General features: G+C 40.9%; 1 protein-coding gene across 3 annotated transcripts in view; it reads left to right on the top strand.

Moving 5' to 3' along the window:
• btf3l4 (basic transcription factor 3-like 4) overlaps positions 1-6789 on the top strand; it is a 47986-nt gene extending 41197 nt beyond the window's left edge. For all 3 annotated transcript variants that reach the window (XM_072273750.1, XM_072273749.1, XM_072273748.1), the window contains exon 6: positions 6403-6789. In XM_072273750.1, coding sequence (XP_072129851.1) covers positions 6403-6449 — 47 coding nt within the window. In that variant the 3' untranslated portion in view covers positions 6450-6789. The remainder of the gene's footprint in view (positions 1-6402) is intronic.
• The last annotated feature ends 9323 nt before the right edge of the window (positions 6790-16112 follow it).

Raw genomic sequence — 16112 nt, 5'->3', positions numbered from 1 at the left:
AGCCGAAGAAGCATTGATCTAATGTATGGCAATTTAGCATTATACCTTTTCCATATTTTCTGAATGGTGTATTTGTTGCTTGACTTCAAGATGACTTTTCTCATTGCAGATGGTGATTTTTAAATGTAGTGTCTGGTCCATGGGTTGTAAAAACCATGAGGTGTTAGGATGCCAAAGCTGGAATATTGTCAGTCATACATTACTGTTAACGAGGTGATAGAGGCTCATAATTGATAATGAGTTAAAACTCAGGTTGTTGATGTTATCCTCAGAGAATACATTCAATAAATAGGGAGAGAACATCATGTAATTTTTAGGGGAAGTGTTATCATCCAAGCTTTCTTTCATTAGTTCATCACAAGACTGGAAGATTGACATTTTTTTTTTCCTTTTGAGTCCTTGGGTTCTATAGGTGATAGATTAAGAAAAGCCCAAAACTTGTAGTCACCCTGAATTTCCTTCAAGTGCAGAGTTAATTTTGTCATCTAGCCTGGTGCAGATTCCTCAGTTCTCAAAATGAACATGTGAGAGAAAAACAACAGGAATTCTGCAGATGCTGGAAATTCAAGCAACACACATCAAAGTTGCTGGTGAACGCAGCAGGCCAGGCAGCATCTCTAGGAAGAGGTGCAGTCGACGTTTCAGGCCGAGACCCTTCGTCAGGACTAACTGAAGGGAGAGTGAGTAAGGGATTTGAAAGTTGGAGGGGGAGATCCAAAATGATAGGAGAAGACAGGAGGGGGAGGGATGGAGCCAAGAGCTGGACAGGTGATTGGCAAAAGGGGATACGAGAGGATCATGGGACAGGAGGTCCGGGAAGAAAGACAAGGGGGGGGGGACCCAGAGGATGGGCAAGAGGTATATTCAAAGGGACAGAGGGAGAAAAAGGAGAGTGAGAGAAAGAATGTGTGCATAAAAATAAGTAACAGATGGGGTACGAGGGGGAGGTGGGGCCTAGCGGAAGTTAGAGAAGTCCATGTTCATGCCATCAGGTTGGAGGCTACCCAGATGGAATATAAGGTGTTGTTCCTCCAACCTGAGTGTGGCTTCATCTTTACAGTAGAGGAGGCCGTGGATAGACATGTCAGAATGGGAATGGGATGTGGAATTAAAATGTGTGGCCACTGGGAGATCCTGCTTTCTCTGGCGGACAGAGCGTAGATGTTCAGCAAAGCGGTCTCCCAGGCTGTGTCGGGTCTCGCCAATATATAAAAGGCCACATCGGGAGCACCGGACGCAGTATATCACCCCAGTCGACTCACAGGTGAAGTGTTGCCTCACCTGGAAGGACTGTTTGGGGCCCTGAATGGTGGTAAGGGAGGAAGTGTAAGGGCATGTGTAGCACTTGTTCCGCTTACACGGATAAGTGCCAGGAGGGAGATCAGTGGGGAGGGATGGGGGGGACGAATGGACAAGGGAGTTGTGTAGGGAGCGATCCCTGCGGAATGCAGAGAGAGGCGGGGAGGGAGAGATGTGCTTAGTGGTGGGATCCCGTTGGAGGTGGCGGAAGTTACGGAGAATAATATGTTGGACCCGGAGGCTGGTGGGGTGGTAGGTGAGGACCAGGGGAACCCTATTCCTAGTGGGGTGGTGGGAAGATGGAGTGAGAGCAGATGTACATGAAATGGGAGAGATGCGCTTAAGAGCAGAGTTGATAGTGGAGGAAGGGAAGCCCCTTTCTTTAAAAAATGAAGACATCTCCCTCGTCCTAGAATGAAAAGCCTCATCCTGAGAGCAGATGCGACGGAGACAGAGGAATTGCGAGAAGGGGATGGCGTTTTTGCAAGAGACAGGGTGAGAAGAGGAATAGTCCAGATAACTGTGAGAGTCAGTAGGCTTATAGTAGACATCAGTGGATAAGCTGTCTCCAGAGATAGAGACAGAAAGATCTAGAAAGGGGAGGGAGGTGTCGGAAATGGACCAGGTAAACTTGAGGGCAGGGTGAAAGTTGGAGGCAAAGTTAATAAAGTCAGCGAGTTCTGCATGCGTGCAGGAAGCAGCGCCAATGCAGTGGTCGATGTAGCAAAGGAAAAGTGGGGGACAGATACCAGAATAGGCACGGAACATAGATTGTTCCACAAACCCAACAAAAAGGCAGGCATAGCTAGGACCCATACAGGTGCCCATAGCTACACCTTTAGTTTGGAGGAAGTGGGAGGAGCCAAAGGAGAAATTATTAAGAGTAAGGACTAATTCCGCTAGACGGAGCAGAGTGGTGGTAGAGGGGAACTGATTAGGTCTGGAATCCAAAAAGAAGCATAGAGCTTTGAGACTTTCCTGATGGGGGATGGAAGTATATAAGGACTGGACATCCATGGTGAAAATAAAGCGGTGACGGCCAGGGAACTTAAAATCATCGAAAAGTTTAAGAGCTTGAGAGGTGTCACGAACATAGGTCGGAAGGGATTGAACAAGGGGTGATAAAACAGTGTCGAGGTATGCAGAAATGAGTTCGGTGGGGCAGGAGCAAGCTGAGACAATAGGTCGGCCAGGACAGGCAGGTTTGTGGATCTTGGGTAGGAGGTAGAAACGGGAAGTGTGGGGTGTGGGAACTATAAGGTTGGTAGCAGTGGATGGGAGATCCCCTGAGCGGATAAAGTCGGTGATGGTGTGGGAGACAATGGCCTGGTGCTCCTTAGTGGGGTCACGATCGAGGGGTAAATAAGAGGAGGTATCCGTGAGTTGTCGCTGTGCCTCGGCAAGGTAGAGGTCAGTACGCCAGACTACAACAGCACCCCCCTTATCAGCGGGTTTAATAATAAGGTTAGGATTAGTGCGGAGGGAGTGGAGAGCAGAGCGTTCGGAAGGAGTGAGGTTGGAATGGGGACAAGGTGCGGTGAAGTCGAGACGGTTGATGTCCCGTCGGCAATTAGCGATAAAGAGATCCAGAGCAGGCAGAAGACCAGAGCGGGGTGTCCATGAAGAAGAGGAGGGTGGAAGACAGGAGAAGGGATCATCAGTGGGGGTGGAAGAGTCCTTGCTGAAGAAGTAGGCTCGGAGACGGCGGAAGAAAAGTTCCGCATCGTGGCGAACACGGAACTCGCTGAGGTGTGGGCGAAGGGGGACAAAGGTGAGCCCCTTACTGAGGACCGAGCATTCTGCCTCCGACAGTTGAAGGTCGGAAGGGATGGTAAAGACCCGGCACGGATGAGAGCTGGGATCAGAGGGGGGAGGGGGGAGGCTGGGGGTGTCAATGGAGAGGGGAGGGTTGGGGTGAGAGGAAGATGGAGCCTCCGAGGGCCCAGGAGTTGATGGTGGGATCTGAGGAAGACGGGGCTGCGGAGTGGTGGTGGGGGAAGGGGAGACGGGAGTCACAACAGCAGCACATAAAGACCCGGCCTGGAGTTCAAGGCTGGAATCTTGAGAGCTGGGATCAGAGGGGGGAGGGGGGAGGCTGGGGGTGTCAATGGAGAGGGGAGGGTTGGGGTGAGAGGAAGATGGAGCCTCTGAGGACCCAGGAGCTGACGATGGGATCTGAAGGAGACGAGGTTGCAGAGTATTGGTGGGGGAAGGGGAGACGGGAGTCACAACAGCAGCACATAAAGAGCGGGCCTGGAGTTCAAGGCTGGCGTCGCAGTTGGTGGTTGCGCAATCGCTGTGAAGGTGTCCATGGTCGTTGCTGGAGTCCGGGTTTTGAATATGCCCTGAGGTGTTGGAGCCGCCGAGATCAGTGGCAGGGGCCGCAATCTGAAGTTCATGCCTGCTAGCGTGGGGGCCGGCAGGCTCTGGAGTCGGTAGATGTAGGATCTTGCGATCTTTGCCTAACATGACAAAGTCAAAAAAACGGCGATTGCAGGCGTGAATCCGACGGAGGATGAAATAACGAGTAAGACCATTACAGACGGCGAAGAAAGTGTCCCGAAGGTGTGGAAGGGTCTGGGATAGGGACACCAAGTACCTCCTCATGGCGGAGAGAGTCACCTTCAGAGCTTGACAGGAGAAGCGGCAAGAGGCAGAGTCAATAAAATGTGAATACCTGGGATCCTCAGAAGGTCCAAATTGAGAGGCTTGGAAACGAATCCTAAAGCCAACTGGAGTAAGTTGGCGACGTGGGCACGTTCCAAGAAAGGATACATGGCTGTGATAGCGAGTCTGAGTCAAAGTGTGGTCGAAAAGTTGAAGAGCCGAAGAAATTACAGATGGGGAACAGTGAGAGATGGTTTCACTGAATTCCTGTCGAAGAGAGGATCTAAACTTCTTCGGTGTAGGCATCACCGGAAGAGGCTTCACAGTAGTGAATTTAAACGCAAACAACAGGAATTCTGCAGATGCTGGAAACTCAAGCAACACACATCAAAGTTGCTGGTGAACACAGCAGGCCAGGCAGCATCTGTAGGAAGAGGTGCAGTCAACGTTTCAGGCCGAGACCCTTCGTCAGGACTAACTGAAGGAAGAGTGAGTAAGGGATTTGAGAGGGGGAGGGGGAGATCCAAAATGATAGGAGAAGACAGGAGGGGGAGGGATGGAGCCAAGAGCTGGACAGGTGATTGGCAAAAGGGGATACGAGAGGATCATGGGACAGGAGATCCGAGAAGAAAGACAAGGAGGGGACAAGGAGACAAGAAAGATGTGAGGGAAAACTTCTTTGGAAAGTGCTCTCTAGCCCATGTTAATACTGTTTAGGAGAGTCACCAACTTAATAATTTGTTTCAGTTCCTGGAAATTTTTTTGACATTAATGATCTTGCTCCTGTATCTTCATAAAATTCAGGGGCACATTCTTCTTGGACTGTCTGACCAGATGCTTACACCTCATCTTTGCTCTGATAATATTTTTTGCACTTCCAGGATAATATTTTAAACACTTAACATCGATTTTGCCTGCATGTTTGAGGATTGGTTTACCATCTATGGCCACTAACCTCATCATCGTTATTTCTATAAATGACATCCCTCTTAGTATTATTGCTTTCTACTTGGCATGATATCTTGGAAAGTGTGCCATCCGTAGAACTCCAAAGGCGTTTTTAAGCTATCGAAGGATGTGAATAATTTGTCATGAATCCCAATAGCAGGCAGAGTACCTCTATCTCAATGTAAATATGATACACAAAATTCCTTGGAGAGAAGGTTGTTGTATTTTGCTGCAGCAAAACAAAATGTTTTGAGAACACCTAGCCCAAAGAATGGATAGTATAGTTGCAAGCAGTTATGAGTTGAATGTTCATAATCAACAATGTCTTTATCATTAAGTTTATAAAATTGAGCAACACAGAAAATTCTGCCTTTGATAAGTTTGTATCTGCATTTGCTGGAGGCCATCTGAATTTAGGCATTCATAATTCAAGTTCAGCTTACTTGGAATGAGGATTTAGCTTCTGTTTCCAGAAAGAAGTAACATACTTCATTCCAGTATTGTGATGTGATGGACTTTTCAAAACTATGATTTGGAAAAACAGGCATTGACATCTTAAAAAGAGCAGGACTGTTAATAAGTGTTGGTGTAAGCTTCTTTTGAATGTATAAACTAGTCTCTGGCATTGAAACTAATACATGGCATGCACAGCAAGTGCCTACACATCTAAACTCCTCAAATTTTCCATTTTAGAATATGGGCATTTTGATTAGTCTTAAATTCTGAAGATTATTTGGGCTTATAGACTCTCGTAGGGATCTTATGGTTTGGCAAGGTATAGTTAAATCTGAGAATGGAATCTTGTCTGTATTTAGCCTTTGATTAATGTGCATGTGTATTTGAGAAAATATAATGGTAAGTCTGTTGTAACTTGGTGTAGCTGCCAAAGGCGAGTTGTCCTGGCTTGTTCAGTTGGTGGAGAGGTACCCCCACTAAATACAAGTACTTTTTAAAAAAATCTGTTGTCCTATAATCACTCTTGGATGGAGGACTGGATTCTTGGTGGTTGTGCAGAGTTAATTGGCTATCGTGCGTACTGCTGCTTGATGTTTGGGTCAATCCAGGTCTTATTTCCAAGTGTACTTCAGCAATCTTCAAACTGATGGGTGGAATAGCCTGTTTTAAGGAGCTGGTGTTTCTTCAGCTATGTAGAACTCTCCACCATTCGCACTGCATCTAACTAATTTTCCATTTCCACTTTTCAGAAGAGTGTTGCTACCCTGCTTTCTATCGTAGCTCTCCACACCATAGGTGCTTTATCACTTGAGGCTTCCCTAGAATTTCATCATCTAATGCTACATATTTCAATAAGAAATACTACAGTTGCCAAGTGTTGTCATGGCAGTTGTGATACTGAATGTAAATGGTATCCAAATCCTGAGTAGGTAAAAGAAGGAGCTCTTAGACATTGGGACATGAGCTGAATGTTATACCATTCTACTTTTATAAATGGGTAGTGTTGGAGCTGCTTGAAATTAGTATTAATATACTTTATTTTCAAATTAGATTTAAAAAGCCTTAATAATTGTCTTGTGTGTGTTTTTATAGATCTCGTTGAAAATTTTGATGAAGCGTCAAAGAATGAAGCCAACTAAAAGCTGCTGGCAGATTATAGACTGGGATAAAGACTGTACCAACGAGGAAACTTATTCCAAAGTTTTACTATATTAAAAGTGAAAAATCACAAGTTTGCAAATACAGTGAACTAAGGCATTTTGTATTTTAATGATGCTGAATACTCAGCATCTTTCAATTGGTTGAAATCACTTGTTTGCATTTTGCACTTAAAAACAAAATCCTTTGGTCTGAAATTTGTAAGACTGAGATTCCATCAAAGCAATCTAAGTAGATCGCAAATGAATTGGAGTGAGCAAGCTCGTGAAGGTCTTATTTAAGGTTTTCCCTCATGACATGCAAATAAAATAGATTGATTAACTTCTTGTATATTGTGTGAATAATTTCATTTTGTTTGAACATGATATGCTGTTATAATTACATTGGATTTATTTTCATCATTAACCTGGTGTTTTTAATTTTTGTTATTCTCTAAAGCACATTTACCTGCTGATCCCCAGGAATGGTAAAACAGTTCTGTCATTCTGTCAATTTTCAGATTGATGAACGTTTACAAGGTCAGCTTATACAGTTGGCAATTTATCGGAGTCTCTGCCGAGGTATATGACTCCACTGAAGTTTCTACATTTTGTGTAGGCAATAACTCACTAGTTCCATTGGTTGAATCCTAAAATATCTTCCATTTTTGATGAGTTCAAAGTGGTTCATTCTTTAAGGACATTGTTTCTAAGAAAGATCTTAGTTAACAGTACACGTAACGTCCTGGAAATTGAGTCAGGAGTGGTGCCTTTAATGTTCTAGATGAGTGAAACAGGCCAATTAACTGTATTGCTCAACTTGAGATCTATCTAGTTAGAATGATGGTGATCATGATCAGTTCCAAGTAGTGCATTTAAATTTCTGGTAAAGGGTGTGCATATTCTGTATTGGTTCTGTAAAATGTAGTACTCCAGTATTGGTTCTATAGTCAAGAGCAACGAGACAAGGCAGCTACAATTATTGGTCAAATGAAATAACAAAGCCCAAGTGCCTTTCAAATGGAGACTTTTCTATTTTAATTGATCCACTATTATGTTCAGTTATTTGATACTAATTAGCTAATTCCAGTTCATTTTTAATATTATCCTGTATGTTCTTTACACTTTACACAGTTTACATAAATATATATAAAATATGAATCACATCGGTATTGTATAGCTTATGGATCTCTAATCAATAATTGTGTATTTCTGCACAATCTGAGTTCTATTTTGCAGGTCAGTTGTACGAGTAAAATACATATTAAGTAATATCTGAAGGACTCCTCTAATATTGTCTGTTGAACAGATTGATTACTTTTTCTAACTAATTGGTAACTAATACTACTGTGAATTACATATCATGTATTATAATCGAAGCATAGTAAGTTGCACAAGCCACCAGATTTGTCTCTTTTAATATCGTATTTAAAAGTTAAATTAGGTTTCTAGATACATTGCAGAAACTATTATTTATGTTGTAAATATTGGTTTAGATTGAAAATAGGCCTTTAGTTCTGAAGTATGTGTGACTGAAACAATTTCTAAAATGTGCAGGTTAATTTGATAACATGAGCTTTTGTAAAATCCGGCTTCTTGATATCACGAATGAGCTTTGGCTTTTCTTGAGCAATGTTCCTTTCTATTCAAGTTCAGCTAAGTAAAGGTAAGTTTTTAAATACAAAGTCCATATTTGTTTTTATATCAATTACAATAGATGGAACAGAAATGATCTCATCCTAATAATTCAGTGTTTCAGTAGATATAGTTATTTCTACCTTGGTACATGTGACAATAATAACCAATTTACCTGTATAAAGCCTGCATAAACAATTAGAAAATAGTATTGTAATTTCACTGTGAACAATTAGTATTATCTAAATAAAATTGTTAATTTGCCTCGCATTTCTTACATAGTGCCTTTTACATCTTCTTCCAGTCTTAGAAGGATTACTTTTAATTAATTTTAAAGTGCATTTGTTTCGGCAGCACATTTGAAAGCCTGAAAAGTTTCACAAATGGAAGAAGACTGATAGTTAATTTGCTTTAATGATTTTGTCTAAGGATTAAATGTGGGCCAGGATAAGGAACTTGCTGTGAATTCCATCAGGGTGGGATTTCCCTCCTAGATGAAGATGAAGGATCATGGTTTAACATGCCCTTTAAAAAGCTTTTTTAAAAAATGGTTCTTTATGTCACAGAAAAGGGAGTCCTTTAGCCCATCTGGGCCATGCTGACCACCTTGTCCCAACTATGCCAATGTGCTTATCATAATAGGACTAACTTTCTATGCCTTGCCTAAGAATTACTTAGGATTTTGTCAAACAGAGCAGAGCATTACATTTATTTTGCCTACCTATTAAAGATTTGTTATAACCGTGTCTAATAAACTTATCATAAGTATATTGAAAGCAATAGTGTAATTAAGGAAAAAGTATTTCCCTTTGGAAATTAATAAGGTTATCTGTTGAAAGTCAGCGGATGCAAGCAAGGTCCTACTGTATGTTAATACATCTCATCAGTAATCACCAGGGAGAAGGATATGGAACCTGGAGAGTTAAAGCAGGTATGTTCTGGAGCATGCCTGTATAGGAAGGAGGAAATATTAGGAAATGTGACCTTTAGAGTCAATAAAGCCCTTGGACTTGATTGAGAAGTAATGGACAAGATTAAGGCCCTGACAGATATTTGTATCTTTAACAGCCATGGAAGATATACAGGAGGCTGAAGGAAAGCCACTCTTCCTATTTTCAAAAAGCATAGTAGAGATAAGCTTGAAAACCACTGGCCAATGAGTGCTGTATCAATGATAGCAAAGATAGATGATTCTGCACACCACAGTTCTGGAGGAGACGCTAGATTTTGTAGCGGGAGGTTTCAAAAGTGAGCTGGAGCGTTCTGCGAACCACACTTCCTGAGGAGACACTGAATTACGAAACAGGAGAGAGATTTCAGAAGAAGTGAATGGGAATATTAGGACATTCTGCCTGTGACAGTTTCCAAGGAGATGTTGGAGTGTGCATAATTAGGCACTTGACAAGGTCCAATAGAATGAACCTAGGCTTAGGCAGAGTGACTGTAGTAAGAGTGGGGAGTTCAGGCATTGGCTCATAGAGACCGATGAGAGGCCGAGGCTGTGGGTTTTTATCGTTTAGTTTTTCTTTGTTATCGCACATTTAGAGCAGTGGGGATGTTAAGCAGGATGGTGAAATGCCCCTCTTTTGGTATGTTGGAAGGCAGAGAGACTTCCAGTGTCCCTGAGGATTACACCTACAAGAAGTTTGTCCAGCTGCAGCTTTCAGACAGTGTTAAGGAATTGGAGCTGAAGCTGGATGATCATGGAGATTGAGGAGTTGATCAACAGGACATACAGGGAGGTAGTTACAACCAAGATGCAAGACACGGGTAACTCTGTGACCATCAGGTGGGGGAAAGGGGATAGGCAGCAAGTGCAGAATACCCCATAGCCATTCCTTTCAATAACAGGTATACTGCTGTGGATACTTTTTTGGGGGGGAGAGGTGATCAGCAAAGGAAAGTCAGTGCTCAGGCTCAGAAGGAAGGGGGAGAAGAGGTGAGCTGTGGTGATAGTGATTCTAGTGGTTAAGGGAACAAACAGGAGATTCTGTGCAGCATGGGGATGTGGGTGGAGAGTTAAACTAGAGTTGTAGGGGGATGGAAGGCAGAGGAAATAGAGTGGTTGTGGGGAAAAAGAGTAAGCCTACATAGAGTCAGGAATTGAAAGATTGAGCATGGTGAAACTAGTATTTTGAGTTGAGTCTATTTCAGTGCAAGGAGTATTGTAGGAAAGGCAGGCAAGCTTGGGGCATGAGTCAGTGAATGGAATTATGACAATGCAACTGTTAGTGAGACGGTTGCAGGAGGGGCAAGCCTGGCAGCTCAACGTTATGGCGCTGTCATTACTTCAGACGTGAAAGAGCAGGAAGAATTAAAGGGGTGGCATTTCTTGTTGGAAAATGTCACTGCAGTGCTCAGATGGGAGAGCTCGTCTACTGAGGCTGTATGCGTGAAATTGAGGAGTAAGAAAGGGATGACCACATTAATGGGATTATGTTATTGAACTCCCAACAGTCCACAGGATTTAGAGGAGCAAATTTGTAGAGAGATTGGAGACTACTGCAAGAAACAATGTTGGTATAGTAGGTGATTTTAACTTTCCACATATTGACTGGAACTCCATACTGTAGAGTTTGTCAAATGTGTTCAAGAAAGTTTTCCTTATCAGTACGTAGAGGTCCCAGCTAGAGAGGGGGCGGCGATACTAGGTTTTATGGAATGAGACAGGGTAAGTGATAGAAGTTTGTGTAGGAGAGCACTTTCCATCTAGTGATCATAATAGCATTAGGTTCATGTTAATTATGGAAAGGTTAGGTCTGGTCCTCTGGTTGAGATTCTAAACTGGAGAAAGGCCAATCTGATAGTATCAGAAAAGATCTGTCAAGTGTGGATTGGGACAAGTTGTTTTCCGGCCAAGGTGTACTTGGTAAATGGGAAGCCTTGAAGTGAAATTTTGAGAGTATGGAGCTTTTATGTTTCTTTGGAATAAAGGCAAGGATTAATAGGTTCAGGGAACCTTGGTTTCTGAAAAATACCAGATGCAATTTAATGCAGGTAAGTGTGAGATGTTGCACTTTGGAAGGTAAACCAGAGTTGGTGAGCAGTAGAGCAGAGGGATGGGGATTATATATAGTTCCTTGAAGATGGAGTCACAGGAAGATAGGGTTGTAAAGAAATCTGGCACATTTTGTGCTTTAGAGGAATTTAAGGAGGATTTAAGAATTAGAGGACAAAAGTTTAGGGGTAACATGAGGGGGAACTTCTTTACTTAGAGAGTGGTAGCTGTGTGGAATGAGCTACCAGCAGAAGTGGTTGAGGCAGGTTCTATGTTGTCGTTTAAAGTTAATTGGATAGATATATGGACAGAAAAGGAATGGAGGGTCAGTGGGAATAGGATAGGGTAAGAGTACGGCACGGGGGAGAAGGGCCGAGATGGCCTGTTACTGTGCTGTAATTGTTATATGGTTATATATTGGCCTTTGTAAATCAAAGAATTGAGTACAGGAGTTGGAATGCTCTGTTAAAATATTATAAGATATTGATGTGTCCTAATTTGCAGTATTGTGTGCAGTTTTGGCCACCTACCTACAGGAAACGGTTGAAAGAGTACAGAGAATTTTACAAGCATGTTGTCAGGTCTAGAGGAGCTGAGTTCTAAGGGAAGATTGAATAGGTAGAACTTTATTTCCTAGAACATTGAAGAATGAGGGGAGATTTGATACAAGTATACGAAATTATGAGGGGTAAAGATAGTGTTAAAGCAAGCAGGCTTTTCCACTGAGGCTGGGTGACCCTAGAACTAGAGGTTGTGGGTGGAAGGTGAAATGCTTAAGGGGAACATGCTGGGGAACAACTTCACTCAGGGTGGTGAGAATGTGGAACAGGTTGCCAGCGCAAGTGGTGGATGTGGGTTCTATTTCAACTTTTAAGGGAAACTTGGATAGCTACATGATAGGAAGTGTATGGAGGGCTATGATCTGGGTGCAAGTGGATGGGACTAGGCAAATTAATGGTTTAGCGTGGACTGGATGGGCTGATAGGCCTGTTCTTGTTTTAGAGTTCAATGACTCTGTTTCTTTTGCATAATGGACTGATGGAGTCCGCATGGCTTTGTGCAGGAGCAATCATGTCTCAAATCTGTGAGTGTTTTTAAAAGGTAGCAAAGAAAATTGATGAAGGCAGAGCAGCGTATGAATCTGCAGAACTGTGTACAGGAGGTAAAGTAGGGTTAACTAAAATTAATTTTCGGTCAACATAAACAGAATCATAAACTGGTCTTTGGTATGACAAATTTCTGTTTCCTTACATTGCCTGAAGTGTGGCTTTCATATTCAAATACTGATTTGTAAAGTTCTGCAGGAACTGCATGGTAAGTCATATTTCTAATCTAACAACAAAATTTAAAAGCTGCAGAACTAAGAACAGAAAGTGCTGTAAATTCTCAGCATTTCAGGCAACATCTTTTGAAGTATTTTTGGGAATATTCTAACCATTTATGCTAAAACCAAGTTTATATTCCTGAGTGACAGTGAAAGACTAATGCAATACAAGAAATGCATTGTTCAGTTAAATCTATACAAAGACTATATTGATAAAGTACCTATGTAGTCCAGAAGTAGTCACTGAAACGAATCTTTAAGTAGCAGGGAAGTAATCTCTAGATACTGATGTAGCTTGAAACTCTCAAATATTATGGACCTTTCGCAGATATTGAAATGTAATTTGCAAATCAAGAATTATAAATTTTACATTGGTTCTTGCAAAGGAACAAATCAGAGGTGTGTGTGTATTGTATTTGTGCTTGTTGACCAAAAATCCAAACGATGAGACTTGTGTGCTAATAGTTAAGTTATAAAATCACAAGAACTAAAGCAAGAGGAGGCCAAATGTCCAATCATGCCTGTCCTGTCTATCAGTAATATTGTAGATGATCTAACCTTCACCTCAGCATCTGTTACCTGATCTCCTTTCCTCCCCAATCCTCGTGACTCTCTAGTAATTTAAGTATCTATCAGTCTCCACCTTGAAATTTTCATTGACACTGTTTGCATAGCTCCCTTGGATAGACAAATCCAAAGAGGCACAATTTCAGAGAATAAATTTGTCCTCATCTCGTCCTGAAATGTGCACCCCTTGTGAAACTCTTCCAATGGTTGATTATCCCATGTAATGAAGTATCCTCAGCATTTACCCTGAAAACCCTTTCAGAATCTTTTGTATTTCAATAATCAGCTCTCATCTTCTACAATGAACAGAGGCGTAAAATTGTAATTTTTATTTCTGTCAATCCCTTAATCCCAGGATTTAACTGAATGGAACTCACTATTCTGTTTATGATACAAGCCTCCTTAAAGGTAGTGACTGAACTTGCATTATGTACTTGAAGTGTAGTTTCATTGAACTGTTATACTCTGCATGCCCTGCAATTGTGGCCAAGTGGATTCATTGTACTTCCTAATTACTTGTTGAACTTGCATATTAACTTTTAAATTTTGTGCACTACATCACTGAAATCCCTTTGAAGTGCATAATTTTGTAGACTGGTTTCATTTAAGTATTAATTTGCTTTATCATTCTTCCTTCCAGATTGGAAAATTTGATATTTTCCCATATCTTACAAATTGTTCCACAATCACTTAATCCTTTCTCCTTCTGCAGGCTCTTTGTGTCCTCCTAACACCTGTCAATCCACTTAAATTTCATAATATCAGCAAACTCGGCTGCACCACACAGTCTATTCATTCAGGTCATCAGCATTGATTATAAATAGATGAGGCACAAGCACTGATCCCTGTGACATGATATGAAGGTAATCAAATATCCCAACTCAATTCTCAGTTAGTTAACCACTCCCCTAATTATATAAATGCATTACCCCAACTTTATGCACTATTGTGCAGTAGTTTAAAGTGTACCATTTGGAAATCTAAAGGCACTATATTTAGTGATTTCCCTTTATCCACTCTGTTGCACTGAGCAAACTTGTCAAACACAGTTTCCCTTTCATAAAACCATGAAGACTCTGCTTGATTGTATTTGATTCAAAAAAAAAATCATTACCTCAGTAATCAGTTACAGTGGTTTCCCAATGGCAAATATTCGCTCACTTTCTCCTTCTGTGTTCTTTCTTTTTAAATAATGCTAATATGTTTGTGGTTTTTTCCAATCCCTTGAGACCCCTCCGGAATCTAGCAGATCTTGACAGATTGTAACCAATGCATCCAGAATCTCCGCAGACTTTAAGATCCTAAGAAGTAGGTCAATTACTCCAGTGGAATAAGACTAACTAACTTGGTACTTTTTTCATTCATGAAAAAGATTGTTTTAAGTTCCTCCCTATCCAAAGTGCTTTGATTACATATTTTTGGGATGGTATTAATATCTTCTATGGTGAAGACGAATCATAAATGACTATTTATCATCTCTGCCTTTTCCTTATTTCACATTAATGCCCAAGTCACATTCTCTATGGGACCAACGTTTATTTTAGCTGGTCCTTTATAATATACCTGTAGGAACTCTTAAAAATTCTACATCATTTACTAATTTACTATTATTATTTACTATTTCCTCTTTTTTTTAAACCAATCTATTGCAGATTTCTAACATTTTTAAAATTATTTATCCCAATGCTCACGTTCATAATATTTTATTGCCTTCCACTTTGCTATTCATAAATTTCTTACTTAATGATAGTTAATTTCATAGATCTTTCCTTCCAGGCCTATGCATACTTTTGCAGAGTTTGATGTAATATCTCTTTAAATGTCTGCTATTACTGATATTCTCATTTACTCTTTCATCCACTTTAGCCGACTCTGTCCATTTGCTACTGGACATTATTTAAGTGCCATTATTTAAGTTTAAACCAAGTTTAACGTGCAAGTTTCTCTTCCTCAAATTGAATTCCATATTCTACAATACTCTTATTTCATAAGAAGTCATTTTGTGAATCAAAGTGAGGTTAAAATTTTCAAGGTTTTATGATCTGCCTTAGTTGCTGTGGGTCAAATAATTGTTGTATACATTCAATTAACCCTTTTATTCAAATGTTTAGCAGTGCAAAAAAAATCTGGATTTACAACCATATCAGTAACTTTCATGAAAAGTGATTCAAATGTTCTTCCAATGTTTATTGATTACACTACCAATTTTTATTTAGCAATGTGTACAATCCTTTCAGGAATTCAGTTATCAAGAATAATTACATTTTAGAGTCTTAGCCATTTGGGCAAATCCTATGTAATAGAATTAATTTTTGTAGTTCACAGTATAATACTGTAAATTTTTGATTATAAGGGATAGAAATCTATGAAATTACATAATTTTCTGTACATTGAAATTTTTATTATATGAAAATTAATTAAATATAAAGATAGTTATCAGATTACAAATTGCGAGTTTGATAATTTAACCACCTAAAAAAAAAAGTTCCAGTGCTTTTCCTCCATTTCAAATCAACTTGTTCTGTAAAAACAACTGCAGCAGCACTTCAGACTGGTGTAATCGTTCCAGCCCTTCATGTTAATCAAATTATTTTCCAATGAATGCCTGACACACTGCATTCCTCCAGGATTTTGTGTGTTGCTCCAGGTTTCCAGCATCTGCAGTCTTCCAATGAATTTTTGATCTTGGTTATATATGAAGCCAAGGTTTGGGTTCTCACATTGGAATGTAAAACCTAGAATCAAGCTACTTATTTCCTGACTCAAACAGGAGGAGATCTGCAGATGCTGGAAATTCAAGCAACACACACAAAAAATGCTAGTGAACGCAGCAGGCCAGGCAGCATCTATAGGAAGAGGTACAGTCGATGTTTCAGGCCGAGACCCTTCATCAGGACTTATCTGAAAGAAGAGATGGTAAGAGATTTCAAAGTGGGAGATCTGAAATGATAGAAGACAGGAGGGTTTCCCCCCCACCTTTCTTTCTCCCTAGGCCTCCTGTCCCATGATCCTCTCCCTTCTCCAGCCGTGTATCCCTTTTGCCAATCAACTTTCCAGCTCTTAGCTCCATCCCTCCCCCTCCCACTTTCAAATCTCTTACTATCTTTTCTTTCAGTTAGTCCTGACGAAGGGTCTTGGCCTG

Source organism: Mobula birostris, chromosome 12 (assembly GCF_030028105.1).
Source record: "Mobula birostris isolate sMobBir1 chromosome 12, sMobBir1.hap1, whole genome shotgun sequence".
Lineage (NCBI taxonomy): Eukaryota > Metazoa > Chordata > Chondrichthyes > Myliobatiformes > Myliobatidae > Mobula > Mobula birostris.
Note: the sequence above shows the minus strand (reverse complement) of the source record. Positions and strands in the feature narration are given on the sequence as shown.